Consider the following 15,748-nt stretch of genomic DNA (forward strand, 5'->3'; position numbering starts at 1 on the left):
CATCTCACCGGTCAATTGCCGGTGTCATTTGTCTAACACGTGTAAGCCTAATCTTCCCAAATATACAAAAACAAAGTGTGTATAGTTGAAATTCTTGACCTACCCCACTCCTTGTTAACAACGTGACTACGACCCTCTACACTTTTTTTTTTCTTTCTCTCTTTCCTTCTCAAAAATATCTTTAACAACGATAGTAGTCATAATTATTTATACATATGTACTTGAATATATGTTGTATTCTTTTACGATAAAAAAATTAGCATCTAATTATATCTAATAATCTAGTAATATTATTATAATATTTATGTCACGTCTATATATCAAGGACCCCGATATATATATATATATATATATATATATATATATATATATATGCCCTATCATACTCTAAGATTCTATACCAAACCATTACGTGGAGCCCAAATGATCACATAATGCAAATTTGAGGTTTTCAATCAATTTTTCTTCTTAGCTAGAACATTGTAAAAGAAAGCATAGCCTTATATGTATATATATAATTGCTACTTTTCTTGCATCAATTAGTATGCATTAATAATTTATCAAAATAAAAATAAAAATAACATTTAATAACAAAGAAACAAAGTAACAAAAGCATTGTATGCATGCATTATACTCAACTTGTTATTTTTCTTCTTTTTCTTTGATTAGATTCAAAACGTTCAAATAAATAATTAATATTGAGGGGCACACTTTAATTAGATGTATGAAAAGTCACTATCAGTTAAACAAATAATTAAGTCTTTCAACCAATTTGTTTAATTAAAAATTAGATCACAAATCACGCCACAATATAGCAAATTATTCTGTATTTCTTTTTCTTTTCTTTTTTTAAATAAAATACTTTTATTTCCTTTCGAATATATACGAGTGACCTCAAAATAAAATTAACTTCGTCCACAAATATTAGTTTTGCTTGTAGAAATGTTGAAATTATTAGATCGAACATTTTGTCCAGAGTTCAGCCGATCACTTCATTTCATATACGTGAATTTCTAATGACGTACTTATCATTTCATCTATCTACCAAAACAAAACAAAAAATGAATTTCAATTAAATGAAGATGTATATAACAAAGAGAAATAGGTACGAGTGTTGATCGAGCAAAGATCTCTTGAACATATAACTAGTATTTGACTCATATATATAAAAGTTCACTATTTCCAAATAAATCACACTTAAAAGTGATTAAAATCAATAAAATTAGTCTTTACACTTACGCACAACTCGAAACATTTAAAAAAAATTGAAAAAATCAAAAAGACAATAACCATAAAAAGTGGGAGAAAGAGAAACCTTCTCAATTACCTACAAACATTAAAGGAGGAGAGTGTAAAAGTAGGAGGAAAAAATCAAAATGAAGAAGAAAAACAAAGTCCTAAACTAAAAAGCCCCCCTTTCCCACAACAAGCAAACATAAAATTAAGTCTTAGCTGAAATTTCATTCTCATAAAAAAGCTAACTTTATTTCTTTGGTCCTTAATTCAACCTTCTCTCACTCTCTTCTTAACTCTCTCTCTCTCTCTCTCTCTCTCTCTCTCTCTCTCTCTCTCTCTCTCTCTCTCATGGCTAATGAGAATAATCATAATCCTTTCTATCAACACAACCACCATGATGATGAACTCAATAACTCAAACTTTTCATTCCCACAAAACTTTCAAGGATTTGATCCTTCTCCTCATAGCACAAATTTCACCGACTATTTACATGGTTCCATGGATTATAACACTCTCTCAAAAGCCTTTGATTTGTCTTGTTCATCATCTGAAATGAATATTTCTTCCATTGATGATAACAATACAAAGAAATCTAGTGTAGGAATTAGTGAGACACTAAATTCCTCAGAATCATCATCATCTAATGAAGCTGTGATACAAGAAGATTCAACCAAAATTAACAAGAAAGATAAGCAACCAAAATTAGGGTGTGAAGATGGAGATGATGAAAAGTCTAAGAAAGAGAAAGAGTAGGTTTTTCATTTCACCTCTTCTACTTATTTTTTTTCATGCTTTCTTTTATTCATCAATGGAGGCTAAGAAGATAATTTCCCTCAAATATTTCTTTCTCTTAGTCTTACTCTAATTCATGAGTAGCTAGCAATCATAATTTTAAATTCCGGTCAGCAACTGTAGTTGCAGCCGCAGTATAACAAATTTTGAGATCTCTGTAATAGAATCATAATCATAATTTCAACTTCATCGGCCACATTTTTTTGCGATATATAAATTATCGCACTGTAACCGTGATTTAAAACCATGTAGGAATAGAATCTAATTATCTTATTATACATTATTAGCTTTTTGTGAATTTCTTTGTGGTAGAATGTTGAATTTTCTTTGAATTACTATAATGCAATTATATTTCTTTTCAACAACTAATTATGACATTTTAATTGTCTCTATTATGAAATGAATTTGGTCAAATCTAGTCTATATTCTTATCTCTTTATACTATAAGTACAGTGGTGTGAATGCTACAATTTGTAGGTTTTGTTACTTTTGTACTATATATGCCTAAAATGGTGGAAAAGGAACTTAACCCTAATACATTTGTTATCAATTTGGTGTGCTTTATATGCTAGTTTTATTGTTGTGTGAATTTGACTTATGGTTTGGTGTATTTTAGGAACAAGACTAAAAAGAAAGAGAAAAAGCCAAAAGAACCAAGATTTGCTTTCTTGACTAAAAGTGAGATTGATCATCTTGAAGATGGATATAGATGGAGAAAATATGGACAGAAAGCAGTCAAGAATAGTCCATACCCAAGGTTGTTAATTATCTCCATTTTTCATATTTAGTTTCTTGTCTAAAATGATGAAGGGGTTGTGGAACTTGGGTGCCAAATTCATCAACATTAACCTACCAATATATATCTTTTATAATTCTATCTCTTCTACATATTTATTTTTTCCTATATTTGATATGTAATTTATTCATATGATCGTCTTATTAACAGCCATTGCAATGATCCAAATCCCTATTTCTAAGACTTATTTTTATTTTCTAAATATCTACTAATGAAATGTAGATGATGATCACATTACACAAATGTACACAATATTCAACAATATAATTAACTTAAAAGAAATTTGGCTCAAGTGGTTCGTGAACTTGAGGTAACGACGAATCACTTGTAAGAATTTGAGTTTGAATTTTGACCGAAAATTTTGTGTTCACTTATGTTTTACTTCCTCGGTCGCCGGTTTCCCTGTCAAGTCACCATTTGCAACTTCCTTAACCTTTCGGCACTGGACAGATGTCCACATTGCAATCAAAGCTCAGGACTATTTGGCTCATTCCTCTCGAAATTTGAGGGTTAAAGCAATATATATTCAACATTATAACTAAAACATAAATTATTATTTACATATATAATGCAGGAGCTATTATAGATGCACAAGTCAAAAGTGCATTGTGAAGAAAAGAGTGGAGAGATCATACCAAGATCCAACAATTGTGATGACAACATATGAAGGACAACACAATCATCATTGTCCAGCAACACTAAGAGGTAATGCTTCCTCCATGTTGTTTTCATCACCATCACTTTTTGCTCCAACTTCAATGGGATTGGAACAAAGATTGCACCAAGATTTTCTTGCTCAGTTTCTTCCAAGTTACACCCAAAATGATATTCAACAACAAATGTTCCACCAAAATCTTCCACAAATATTACCTCATCATCAACAACAACAGCAGCAGCAACAGCAACAGTTTCAACTTCATCGTGACTATGGTTTGTTGCAAGATCTACTACCATCATCATTTCCAAGAAAACAAGAGCCATGAACTTATATTCTCCATCCGTGACAAAATATAACAAATTTATTTTTTAGGTTCATTGCGTAATTAATGTATCTGGAGTCTGTACTATATAATAGCTCAAATACATTAATATATATAACCTAAATTTAAATTTTGTTTATATTTTCTCACGGAGAGATCAGTACTAATTAGAACTTAATTAATTATCCCTATTTCAAATCTATAGTATATCACAATATCCACATAAAGTTTATGTAGTTACAAGTAGTAGCTCAATATTCCCTTAATATAACTTGTTCTATGTACCTAGGCTAGATTTGTATGCAAATCAGAGCATTATTTAAAAATGAATCATTACTGAAGAATTAATATGATGCACTTGGATCTTAATTTGTTAAATATATATATTTGGTATATTAATATGGTGAAAAATGTGTCAATGTTGGTATATTTAGTTCCAAAGTTGTGATTTGTGATGAATGGGAAGAATATATATGATGGTTTGAAAAGAGAATAATCATTTGCAGTGAAAGGTACTATGCTACTATTTGTAGGACTTGATGGTTCATTTCATGGAACATTATTACTTGGAAGAGTATAAACAGAAAAGGGACAAAATCAACTCCAAATGTTGTAGGGACTTCATTAATTTCATATATATCCATTTGTACGCAGCCTCTATTATGTGTGGTTATAATTAAAAACCTTTCATTTTTAGTAATATAATTTAGAATGTGTCTAATATATGGATCACTAAGGACTAAGGATTTTTTTTGTCAGGTAATTTAGTGGTTAAAATTTTATTTTTAAGATGAATAAGTGGAGTGTCGTAAGTTCGAACTTCAGTTCTTATATAATTGTGATGTTCATACCAATTGAATTAAGCTCAAGGGACATTCAAAGAAGGATTTTTATTGAAATTTGCTAAAAATAATTTAATCCACCATTAGGTCGGGTCTTTTATTTGGGGTTTGTTTTTGTTGGTATTTAGAATGAGAGTAAGGGTTTCATATTGAATAAAAAAGTGAATGTTCAGCATCAATATCATATATTTATACTGATTGGATTCATATATCTATTGTCTTCTTCTTCAAAAAAACATATATCTATTGTCTTATAGTGCATTATTCTTTAGACAAGACAATTCAAATGTTTCAATTGAATTTCTTTTATTTTTAAGTTTTTAGGATAAAGTAGTAAAATTCTTCATTTTTTTAAACTTTGTTGAACTATATATATTTTTATAAATTTTCAAAATTTTGAGATAAAAGTATAAATATATAATGGAAAGTGATCCAAAATGATAATTTTGAAAGATTTTGGTGAAATTTAAAAGTTAAAAAAGATGAGGCTAGGTGTTTAACCCCATTATGACTCAGCAACATAATTAAAGAACATTTGATAACTAATTTTTTTTTTCAATTGTAATTTTTTTTTGTATTAACTCTATGTTTTTAGGAAAAGAGGATTCGATAATTCAAAGTTCGGTCATAAAATAAATAAAGTCTGACCAATAATTTTTGTCATCACGAATCAGACTTGGATTCTTCCGAACAATCCGTTTTAGAATGAACTCATTAACCACTTGAATTCAATGTATTAATTTAATTGTAATTTTTACTTGAGAGAATAAATGTCACCTCTTACCATTTGATAATAGAGAAAATTATATATGACAAATTTAAATATAGTGAATTTATGTACCAAAAAAAAAAGTATAGTGAATTTGACATTAAAAGATGACACTTGAGAGAATTTATTTCTGCGAATACCTCAGTGCTTTTCTAATTTAGAGATTTATTTAGACATGGTGTGCTTGTACCAACTTATCCATATCATCATATCAAGATAAAGTTTTTAAGAACCTATATATGTAGATAAAAGGTTATTTGAATAATTATTTTTTGTACCAAAATGTTTATTTTTTTTGTGCTTACTTTTGGTTGGATTTGTGGGTGCATATATACCTAAGTTCTCATGCTTGATGCTATCTTAATTAATTTAAACCAATATTGTTGTTGAGTCAAAAAATAAATAAATAAATAAATAAATATTGTTGTTTCTCGGTGTGAAATTGTTTTGTTTTTTTTTCAACAATTAGTGTGAAAAAATTGCTTAAAAAAATACCTCATTTCTTACGGTGAAATGATGGTTTGAAAAGACAATTAGCTGGCATACTATATACTCCTTTCGTATCTATTCAATTTACAAACCTCCTTTTATAGAAAAAAAATTCATGTCCCTAAAATTCGTGTCTAGGAATATTTTTCCTGCAGGTTCCAGGTTTGGACCAAATGAGGTGGTGGTGTCGCGTTTTCAATATGTAGATGATACTTTGTGTATTGGTGTTGATACTTTGCGTTTATTGAAAACAGTTCTATATGACCTTAAAGTGAATTTTTCATAGAGTTGTCTTATTGGAGTGAATGTAACGAAAGTATTTTTCCAAATGGTCTGTAATCTTCTTAGTTGCATAACATGGAGTCCATTTAAAAAATTGTGGTCTTTTGATTGGGGCAAATTTTTTTTTGGTTTACAATTGTATCGATGATCGAACTCAGGATCTCTAGCATACTACTCAAATTTTTCACCACTAGAACAAATTTAGTGGATTCGGTTGGGGCAAATTCTTTTTTTTTTTGAACATCAAATATTATTAATAATAGTCGGTCCTTGCACAAGACGAACAGAGATCGAACAAAACAGAACTACAAACAAAGGTGCCATATATATAGGCAGAACACCAATGAATAAAGCTAAAAAACAAACCACCTAATAGAGGTTCACTTCTAATCTCATTCTTAGAAAGACACTCTTCAGCTTCTAGACCACCAAAGAAACCAACAACCGGACCCATAAAAATGTCAATAGGCTCTAACTCCCGATCTCGAATCAAAAGTGACCGACCCATCAGAATCCAAAAAGCAGCTCCAGGAACCAAAAATTGATGAGACAACGGTAGAAAGAAAATTTAGGCAAATAAATCCCAGCTTGCAGTCCATCTCCAAACAGTATCTTCAAATTCTAAGAAGCTCTCTTGTTAAGAAGTCCCACATCGGTTGAGAGATGGCCTGACTAAGTGTTTATAAACTAGAGGCAATCCTCACCTTACAAGCCGGTTTTGTAAGGATGAGTTAGGCCCAATACTCATTTTCTAAGATGGTATCAGAGCCTCTCCACGATCCGTTGGGCCACCTGTTATCAGGTTTCTGCTATCGGGCCACCTACCGTTTATATCCACGCACCAAGCCCAATAGTGCTGGGCGTGAGGGGGTGTGTTAAGAAGTCCCACATCGGTTGAGAGATGGCCTGACTAAGTGTTTATAAACTAGAGGCAATCCTCACCTTACAAGCCGGTTTTGTAAGGATGAGTTAGGCCCAATACTCATTTTCTAAGATCTCTCGTAGGTTCGATATAGAACAAGACTAGTATCTTCAAATAATGTAATATAAATTTTAGGGTTTTTTTATACAAATTTTTGGGTGCTTTAATTAGATTAGATTTTAGTATTTTTTTTTTATATATAATCATTAGATTTTAGTATGTGTTTGCGTGTGTAACTATATAACCTTTTTGGTTGGAATTTTGGATGCATATTTTTTTTTTGGGTACAATTGGATGCATATATATACCTAACTTTGAGGCTTGATGTGATCTTAATTTAGACCAATATTTTTATTTCAAGAAATACTGCTTCGTACCAAAATCTTCCCAAACTGGTAGAAAAAACAGCATATTAATTCTACCTACCAAAAAAAAATAGCATAATTGTTTTTTTTTTAATCAACAACATCATAATTGTTATATGGTGCGAAAACATTTCGAACGAATCTTACTTAAAGAAAAACGTGTTTTTTTTCAAACAATTAGGTGAAATTTTAGGGGAATCATTGAGTATTTGAATGTGTTTTACAGTATTTGTGAGTGACCATAAAAGTCAAAGCTTATTTTTTATTATTATTTATTATAATAGAGTTGATGACCGAATTCAAAACATCTAACACATTATTCAAAATCTTCGCCGCCAAACTAGACATACTGGCTTAAGTCAAAACTTATTTCTTTACATACATTTTGCATATTTTTGTCGGAGTTTGATTTTACTCCATTTACCAAGCTTTTATTTGTTGTCCATTTGTGAGATATATAAATAATAGATTAATGAGATTCATTTACAAAATTATCTTACTAATGAATTCTACTAATTTTTCATTTGTATCTATCTTTCTCGTAAAGGAATAAACGATGAAAGATAATAAAGGGAACAAAGTCAAACCCTTTTGGTCAAGTAGTTAGTCTAGTGGCTAGAAATTTCACCCATAAAGTGGATAAGTATGATAACCGGGATTCGAACTTCAATCCCCTACATATCTAATGCAATGTCTCTGCCAACTGAGTTATGCTCATAAGACTATGTAAGTCTAATCTATTGTGATTAAAATCATTCCAAATAGAGCTAGACAAATTATTCACCAAGTGAAGTTAGTAGTAGATAAACCAATGTTTATCTTTTTATCAGCACAACAATTTTCATTGCTAAAATTATGAGTGACTTTAAAATGTATTTGAGGAAGAAAAAAAATTGAACCATTTCTTAATTTGTGTGTCATTTTTTTTTTTTGAACAAGCCAAAATGAGATATATATTAAGTACAAGGTGTACCGAGAACAACTAAAAAATTTGTGTGTCATTCTTGCACATGGGTCATGTTAATCTTCTGTATATCGTCTCAATTTTATTGGATGTCTTCAAAGATATAACCCTAAATAATAATATAAAGGGTCTTGCTAGCGAGTGCCCCCGGGGCACTCTTTAAGCATTCCATTTAAAGAAATTTTTTATTCAAAAAGTTAAACACTACAATTTTCAATGCGTTGACTTTACGCATTCCGATAAAAATTCTATAAAAAACTTACTATTTAAGGGCTTAAAGAGTGTCCCGAGGGCACTATTTAGCATTTGCCTAATATAAATACAGACAATGTGGGAAATATACAAAGTTTTTTTTTTTTTTAATGGCAATACAAAGAATATCTTACCCGCAATAAAAATTGGAGCATTTTTTTTTTACTAATGCATACACAACTTATATCATAAAAAAATAAAATTAATAATACTAAAATCTTATTTTGCAACGTCAAAGAAAATATCTTATTTTCCGGTCTACCATATTTTTATTTGTTAAATGGTTATAATCTATAATATCACAAGATAGATTAAGTAGTATTGTTTTGGTTTCTATGAAAAGTAATATTGTAAAACTTTATGATATCTATTTGATTTCAGATTTGGATCATCTTTAATTTTTCCTCATGTTTTTACTCATTTTTCGTAATCTAAGGGTTGATAAATAAATTACAAATAATAAAAAATAGAGAAAATCAATCCTTGGATTAAGAAAAAGAAGAGAAAATGAGGGGACTATCCAAGATGATAACTTTTGTTTGAATGACTATGTAGAGTGAGAATTGGAAATTGCTATTTAGGCACCCTCATATGCTCATAAACCCCCTCAAAAACACCCTTTATATTAAGGAGTCTGTGATCATACGAATGGGACCTAAAGAACGATGTTTATGAGACCTAACACATTATTCTTCACTCAAACCCCTATTTTGATTCTAATTATTTCCTTTGAGGTCAAACAAAGTTTCTAAGTATGGTGTTATAAATCTGCAACAAATGTAGATATATAGGCTTTAAAGAGGACACTTGTGTGGTGAATTAGCATAACTAGGTTGTTTTAGAGTAGAATATAGTATTGGTAATCATTCTTTTATTTTGTAGATGGAATTTCTTGGCATTTTCCATTGACTATGGACTTTGATGCATGAGTAAATGTAATTTTCAACCAAAGTCTCTATTTTCAATTTTCAACACAAGGGGCATTCAACCACTCCAATTACCAACAACCTAAACACACTAAAAAAAAACTTATTGTGTATAAGAAAGACAAATTATAACAATCATGTAAGAAAGATAAACTGAAAATGGAAATATAAATTGAACCTAAATATTGTTAATAGTAGAAAAGGTATCGAAAAAGTATAACAATCATGTAAGCATAAGATACATCATAAGTCTTAGCTCAATTGACAACGGCGATATTCATAAACTAGACTGAACACCTTCACCGGAGTTCGAACCTGAGACCTCGCGGTTGTATGTGAAATTCAACTATGTTTGTCACTTCTTCTACAGACTCCAAAAAAACAAAATAGACATATAGACTCGGGATAAATCTGTACACACTATCAGTCTATCACTAACCTGACAACTTTGAATAAAAAAAATTCATTCATTATCCAGTTTCAGCAAGATGCAGCAAAATTTTCTCAAGGATACATAAACTTGGAGATATATGGTATTAAATTAGTTACTGGAATGGTTATAAGTACAACAGGAATTGTACATACAAGCTAAGTATGTAGTTGTCAATCCTTTCCTTGAGTTGTTTCGGGCACATGCACCACCTTTTCAGTATCAGCTTGATCAGAAATTTCCTTGACCGCTTCAATTTCGAAGCTAGTAGTCGTGCTCTTTCTATTCCTTCGATCCTGAAAATGATCATACCAATCAGTTATCCTGAAAATATGACAAACTGGACATTCGAGTCGGAAGCATAAAGTAAACAAAACTTAAATGAGAAAACAAGTAACGAGGTATTGAAGCAAACCTCTCGAAATGGATATTCATCAGCTTCAAGCATTCTAACAACTTGACTCATTTTAGGTCTCTTGTCCGCGTCAGGATCAATACACCTAAGTGCAACCAGAAGGGAACGCTTTAAAGCACGTGCAGACGGTTTAACTTCAATGCTCGAGTCCACAACTTCCTCAGCTCTCCTTGCCCCTACCATCGTCTTAATCCATTCAACAAGATTAACCTGCCATTATGATAAACAAAATCTCATCAGAAATTCTGAACGATAAAAAAGCTGGTAGGGTTCTAAAGGATTACGCACCTCATTAGAAGGGCGCGCATAGTCTACAGGGTCCCTGCCGGTAACCGCTTCCAGCAGGAGGACACCGAAGCTGTAAATGTCACTCTTCTCATTTAACAAACCACTGTTGGCATATTCTGGTGCTACGTAACTGAAATCCACAACAGAAGTAAATTGTTGATTGTACGAATCCTAAATAAAATTCAAGGAAAGCGATAGTGAATTTTTCTTTACCCAAACGTTCCCATTACTCTAGTAGTTATGTAACTTTCTCCTGATTCCAAAAGTTTGGCCAAACCGAAATCAGAAACCTTTGCATTGAACTCATTATCGATCAATATGTTGCTAGACTTTATATCCCGGTGAATAACTTTTGGCTCAATCGCTTCATGTAAGTAAGCAAGTCTGGAACCAAGCACAGTAAAATAGGGAGTTTAATCAGTGGTATTGAAATTTCCATGAAAGCAAATTTGATAACGAGCTCACAAAGATTAGGGAGTTTAGTCGGTGGTTCTGTGAAGGATAAAACAGTTTATCATTTGTCTAAAAGCCTAATCGGCTTAAATCCATTGTCAAATACATGAAAATATAAAGTCAGTAACATACTATTATTAAGAAACATAAATAAATTGAAGATTAAAATTGACATATATTTTGATATGCACAAAATACTAAAGTAATTACATCCATAAAGGAACGTGAAAAAGTTCTGCAATAATAAAAATTATAACTCACGCTTTGGCTGTGCCGAGTATAACTTTCATGCGGGCCTCCCAGGTAAGTGTCCCAAGTCGGTACTTGTCCCCATGTAACCATTGTTCTAAGTTACCATTGTTCACATATTCGTACACCAGCAGCCTGATTAATAATCGGAAAGTATATTCATTAATACATAGGTTCAGTTTGAATTAGGAAAAGTATAATTAAGAACGAATGGACTTGTGAGAGCACAACCATAAAATAAAATGGCCAAATGAATACCTGTGAACTCCTTCTACGCAATATCCAAGCAGGCGCACAAGATGCTTATGTCTAACATGGCCTATAGCCTCCACTTCAACCCTGAATTCTCTCTCTGCTTGTCCCCTACGAACTCAATGTGGAATACAATTATATGACAAGATTCAAAAGAAGTTATTGTTTATGAATAGTGTCAAATTATGCAGCACCGACACTTCCAATTGAATGTGTCTGGTGTTCGACACGACACCGCACATGTGGCTACATTCAATTATTCCATTTTCTTAAATCATTACCAAAGTGCCGTGTCTGTGTCTGTGTCAGAGCTTCATAGGCGTCAAAACATGATAAGGGAAAACATTAAAAGGGAACTTGAATGATAATCTGAAATATCCTTACAAGTTGTTAAGAAGTTTCTTCACTGCAACCTCGGTTCCGTTGATCAGTCTTCCTTTGTAAACAACTCCATATCCACCCTCACCGAGAACGTTCTGAGCCGAGAAACAATTAGTTGCTTGTTCAAGATCTCTAAGTGTAAACCAGTGGCCCCAACCAAGATGAGAAAATTCCGGCAAACCAATCAAAGGAGAGGGAGAAGCCATTGGCCCTCCTCCATATGACAATGTAGACTGCTTCTTATAATTCCCAGAGCTCCCTTCTTCCCATGAAAGCGCACTTAATCCTCTCTCGTGATGATAAACTGAGCTGCAATGACTTGCACTATCAGGATCACTGAATTTGCTCGTCCTCATATGAACCGATATCTTGTCTGAATTATTATCATCAGGAACAAACATATTTCCATGTTGAACATGAGAATTCTGCACCGCAACTTTGTCAACATTGATATCTTTTGACACATTCGGTATTTGGGACTTGTCCAGAGATCTCCTACCCCTAGACTTCCTCCGAAACAGCACCCAAATATACAATATACAAAGAAACACCACTATAAATGCACCAAAACCTATCCCAATCAAAACCCATCTTTTCAAACCCAAAAAGGACGTCTTTGACAATTGCACATCCAAAGAGTTCTTGGATGACATAATCGGTTTCTAGAAGTCTATCAATTGCGTCCGCCAAAGTTCTTCAGCTGATAGATTCAAGGCATTCCTATCTGAGTACAAGAATCTAGTTAAGCACACCCCTTTTTCAAAACTTTGAAACACACGTGTTTGAACATTCTAATTTACATCCAACAATCACATTAACATAAGCCAAAATCAGCATGAGAATGAACCATCAATTGCAGCATTATCATAATTCAAGACAATTCCAGAATACAAAATTTTATACAAGCTAACCAAGACATTGGGCTCAAGTGGTTAATAAGCTCCCCCTAGGACGAATCGTTCGGGAGAACCCACATTCGATTCATGGTGGAAACAATTCTTGGTCAGACTTTACTTACCTCTCGGCCGACTCTGGATTACCAGGAGCCCTTTCCCTAGGTACCAGAGGGTTAATACCAAAAAAAAAAATTATATAAGCTAAATTTGAAGATTTAGATTTTCAAGCTTGAATTTTTTTTCTTTGGATAGACTTAGTGTATGTTTGGTTTCAATTCTGGAGCATCCAGAATTGATTCTGGACGTGTAGAATTGATTCTGACTTGTTTGGTTTCTCAAAAGTAGAATTGATTTTGCCTCCAGAATTGATTCTACTTGAAGCTAGAAATCGTAGCTTCTGATTCTAGAATTGATTTTTACACTCAAATTTTTTGTTTAACTCACTTTTTCATGAATATATCCAAACATAAACCACTTCAGCTTAAAATCAATTTTGGCCAGAATCAATTTTACAGAATCAATTCTGCCAAAATCAATTCTCTCCGCCGCAGAACCAAACACACGCTTAGTGGTTACTAGTTAGCTTGTTAGCGGGAGAGGAAAATGTTAGTAGCTATGATCGAACCCTAGACCTCCTACATAATACTCCTTCGTTGTCCCAATCCAAACCACTACTAAGCTAATCTTTCGAGGACAATTTTCAAGCTTCATTGACAATGGCATACAATAAAGAATCCAATTATCAGAAAGAGCATTAAGCTATTCTTAAATAAAAAGAAATGCAATACTCGAATAGTTAACAATAAAAAAAGGCTTAGTCAAATAAAAAACAATTAAAAAAAGACACATACACATATAGGAAATTCACAACTCATTGCAAAAGTAAAAGTAATTCTTGATCATGAAAACAATTCTGACCAAAAGGAAAAAGCATCACTTATAATCCAAGCAAAGAAAAACAGAAAAAGTGAAACAATTAATATCAATATATCCAAAATAATAAAGCATATACCTTTGTGTTGATTCAAGGTAGCTATCTTCCTTGATTTTCTACCTTGAACACACAAACAAGCAACAAGTTTCACACTTCTTTTTGAACTAACAAACTCAATGTGCATAGCAGAAACATCAACACACAAACCCTACAACAAAATTCAGATTTAGTGCCACCCCACTAAACAAAAAGTGAACCATAATAATAAAAAATAAAAACCCACAAAGTAAAATACTAAAAAAACAAAAAATGAATGGTAATGCCAGATAAAAATTTGATTTTTTTGGTCTAAAAAAAGATAAAAATCTAATCTTTTTAATCTTTTTTGTCCAAAAAAGATGAAAATCTTATGTTTTGGAAAAGAGAAAGGGACAAAATGGTAAAATGGTTGATGGGTGTTGTAGTTGAGGAGGAACAAGACTGAAGGAGAATAAGGTTGAAATGAAGCATGGTTTAGAGAGAGAGAGAGAGAGAGAGAGAGAGAGAGAGAGAATGTAACTATAACTATGAAATGAAGAATGAACAGTGATGAAGTTTAAATGGCAAGGTTGAAAATTAGGAGGAAAAAAATGCAATGTAGTGAAAAAAGAACAAGAGTAAAGTTTGTAGAGAGAGAGAGAGAGAGAGAGGATGAACCTTAATCCAACAAGCAACAGGAGAAGAGAAGGTCTGTCTGTGTAAGCCCCAAATCTAGCTGCCGCTTATGTCATGTCTGCTTACCAAACTGTCCTATTTGTGAGAAAAGGAAAATTCACATGTAAATCTCAAAAATTGCCTTCATTCTTGTCCCTATTTGTGTCCTTTTTTTTTCAACATGGGCTTTGGTTTTTGGACATAACCCCGAAATTTAAGGGCTACAGAAAATTTTAGGAGGTTACTATCTACACCACACTAAACCCAACATTTAACAAAAAACAAATATGGGTTCAAGTTGTATGGTTGCTAGATTCGTGCACTTTAAGTACGGAGAAGTAATTCTTCGGGGTTTGAAATCCGACTCTTCCAATAATATCTCTTATAGTTATCAATTGAGCTACACTTACGAGACACAAAAATAATATTCTTTAAAAAAATCAAAATTGCAAAAGCACGGGTGTATCTTTTGTTACTAATTTTATGGATTCAATTTAGTAATTAATGATTTATTATTTGGAAAAACTTTGTTTATCGCTAATAGTATTTTGACAACGACATCTTCAAACTTGTATTGTATTCAAAGTCTTTCATTTGTGAGACATTTGTGAAATTGTTGTTCGCGATAAATAGCAGTTCCCTATTTTAAAAATATTTTTTACTGCTCATGCTAATTGTTCACAATCTATCATTATGTATTGAAGAAAATAAGCTTGAAAATTACATTCATATAGTATATAAATTATGGGGTTTTTTTAGTGTACAATTTGCTAACTATAAGTTGTATTCATTTTTCATTTTCTTATTCATTATTCACTTTTTTTTATTATTGTATTGATTTGCCTTATTATATTTCTTTCTACCAAATAAAAAATGAGTAATTAATGTTAAAAATAAACAATTAATAATTCTATTTGACGTTGACATTACTTATCCGCAAAGTTTCTTAAAAAACTTGCTAATTAATTTTTTTTTCACCACCAGTTGAATCTAGAGATTTTTTAATATATTTTTTCTATAAAGAATAACACATTAATTTAAAATTAATTAACTACTTGATAAATAAAAAACATAATTTTTTAAGAATTGCTAACATGATTCTTTTATAGTAAAAGAATCCGGGCTTTTAATTATCGACACTC

General features: G+C 31.8%; 2 protein-coding genes and 1 non-coding gene across 6 annotated transcripts; 1 reads left to right on the forward strand and 2 right to left on the reverse strand.

The window, feature by feature from the left end:
• Positions 1–1,321: 1,321 nt before the first annotated feature.
• Positions 1,322–4,457, forward strand: LOC123882272 (WRKY transcription factor 71-like). The gene is made up of 3 exons (XM_045931100.1): positions 1,322–1,985; positions 2,645–2,785; positions 3,399–4,457. Exons 1-3 carry the CDS (start codon positions 1,585–1,587, stop codon positions 3,805–3,807), a joined length of 951 nt encoding a protein of 316 aa, XP_045787056.1. The 5' UTR covers positions 1,322–1,584; the 3' UTR covers positions 3,808–4,457.
• Positions 4,458–8,440: 3,983 nt separating this feature from the next.
• Positions 8,441–8,545, reverse strand: LOC123882647. Its single transcript, XR_006799958.1, has one exon. It is a non-coding gene; the product is annotated as a U6 spliceosomal RNA (small nuclear RNA).
• Positions 8,546–9,758: 1,213 nt separating this feature from the next.
• On the reverse strand, positions 9,759–14,855 carry LOC123882273 (probable receptor-like protein kinase At2g42960). 4 transcript variants are annotated; one of them, XM_045931103.1, is made up of 9 exons: positions 14,610–14,855; positions 13,992–14,121; positions 12,087–12,807; positions 11,709–11,813; positions 11,463–11,585; positions 10,962–11,132; positions 10,749–10,878; positions 10,461–10,670; positions 9,759–10,341 (listed from the first exon to the last, which is right to left on the reverse strand). In XM_045931103.1, exons 3-9 carry the CDS (start codon positions 12,734–12,736, stop codon positions 10,219–10,221), a joined length of 1,512 nt encoding a protein of 503 aa, XP_045787059.1. In that variant the 5' UTR covers positions 12,737–12,807; positions 13,992–14,121; positions 14,610–14,855; the 3' UTR covers positions 9,759–10,218. The 4 variants fall into 4 exon arrangements, with proteins under 4 accessions (XP_045787059.1, XP_045787057.1, XP_045787058.1 ...); XM_045931101.1 differs by having other exon boundaries at positions 12,087–12,803; positions 14,610–14,746; XM_045931102.1 differs by having other exon boundaries at positions 12,087–14,121; positions 14,610–14,746.
• Positions 14,856–15,748: the final 893 nt, after the last annotated feature.

This window comes from Trifolium pratense, linkage group LG4, assembly GCF_020283565.1.
Source record: "Trifolium pratense cultivar HEN17-A07 linkage group LG4, ARS_RC_1.1, whole genome shotgun sequence".
NCBI lineage: Eukaryota > Viridiplantae > Streptophyta > Magnoliopsida > Fabales > Fabaceae > Trifolium > Trifolium pratense.

Bases quoted from the DNA above. Each gene is read 5' to 3' on its own strand.
- LOC123882272 (XM_045931100.1), top strand. From the start codon at position 1,585: ATGGCTAATGAGAATAATCATAATCCTTTCTATCAACACAACCACCAT. The intron at 1,986-2,644 runs GTAGGTTTTTCA...GGTGTATTTTAG, and splicing joins AAGTCTAAGAAAGAGAAAGA to GAACAAGACTAAAAAGAAAG. The intron at 2,786-3,398 runs GTTGTTAATTAT...TATATAATGCAG, and splicing joins AAGAATAGTCCATACCCAAG to GAGCTATTATAGATGCACAA.
- LOC123882273 (XM_045931103.1), bottom strand. From the start codon at position 12,736: ATGTCATCCAAGAACTCTTTGGATGTGCAATTGTCAAAGACGTCCTTT. The intron at 11,814-12,086 runs GTAAGGATATTT...TTGAGTTCGTAG, and splicing joins AAGAAACTTCTTAACAACTT to GGGACAAGCAGAGAGAGAAT. The intron at 11,133-11,462 runs GTGAGTTATAAT...GCTTGGTTCCAG, and splicing joins ATACTCGGCACAGCCAAAGC to ACTTGCTTACTTACATGAAG.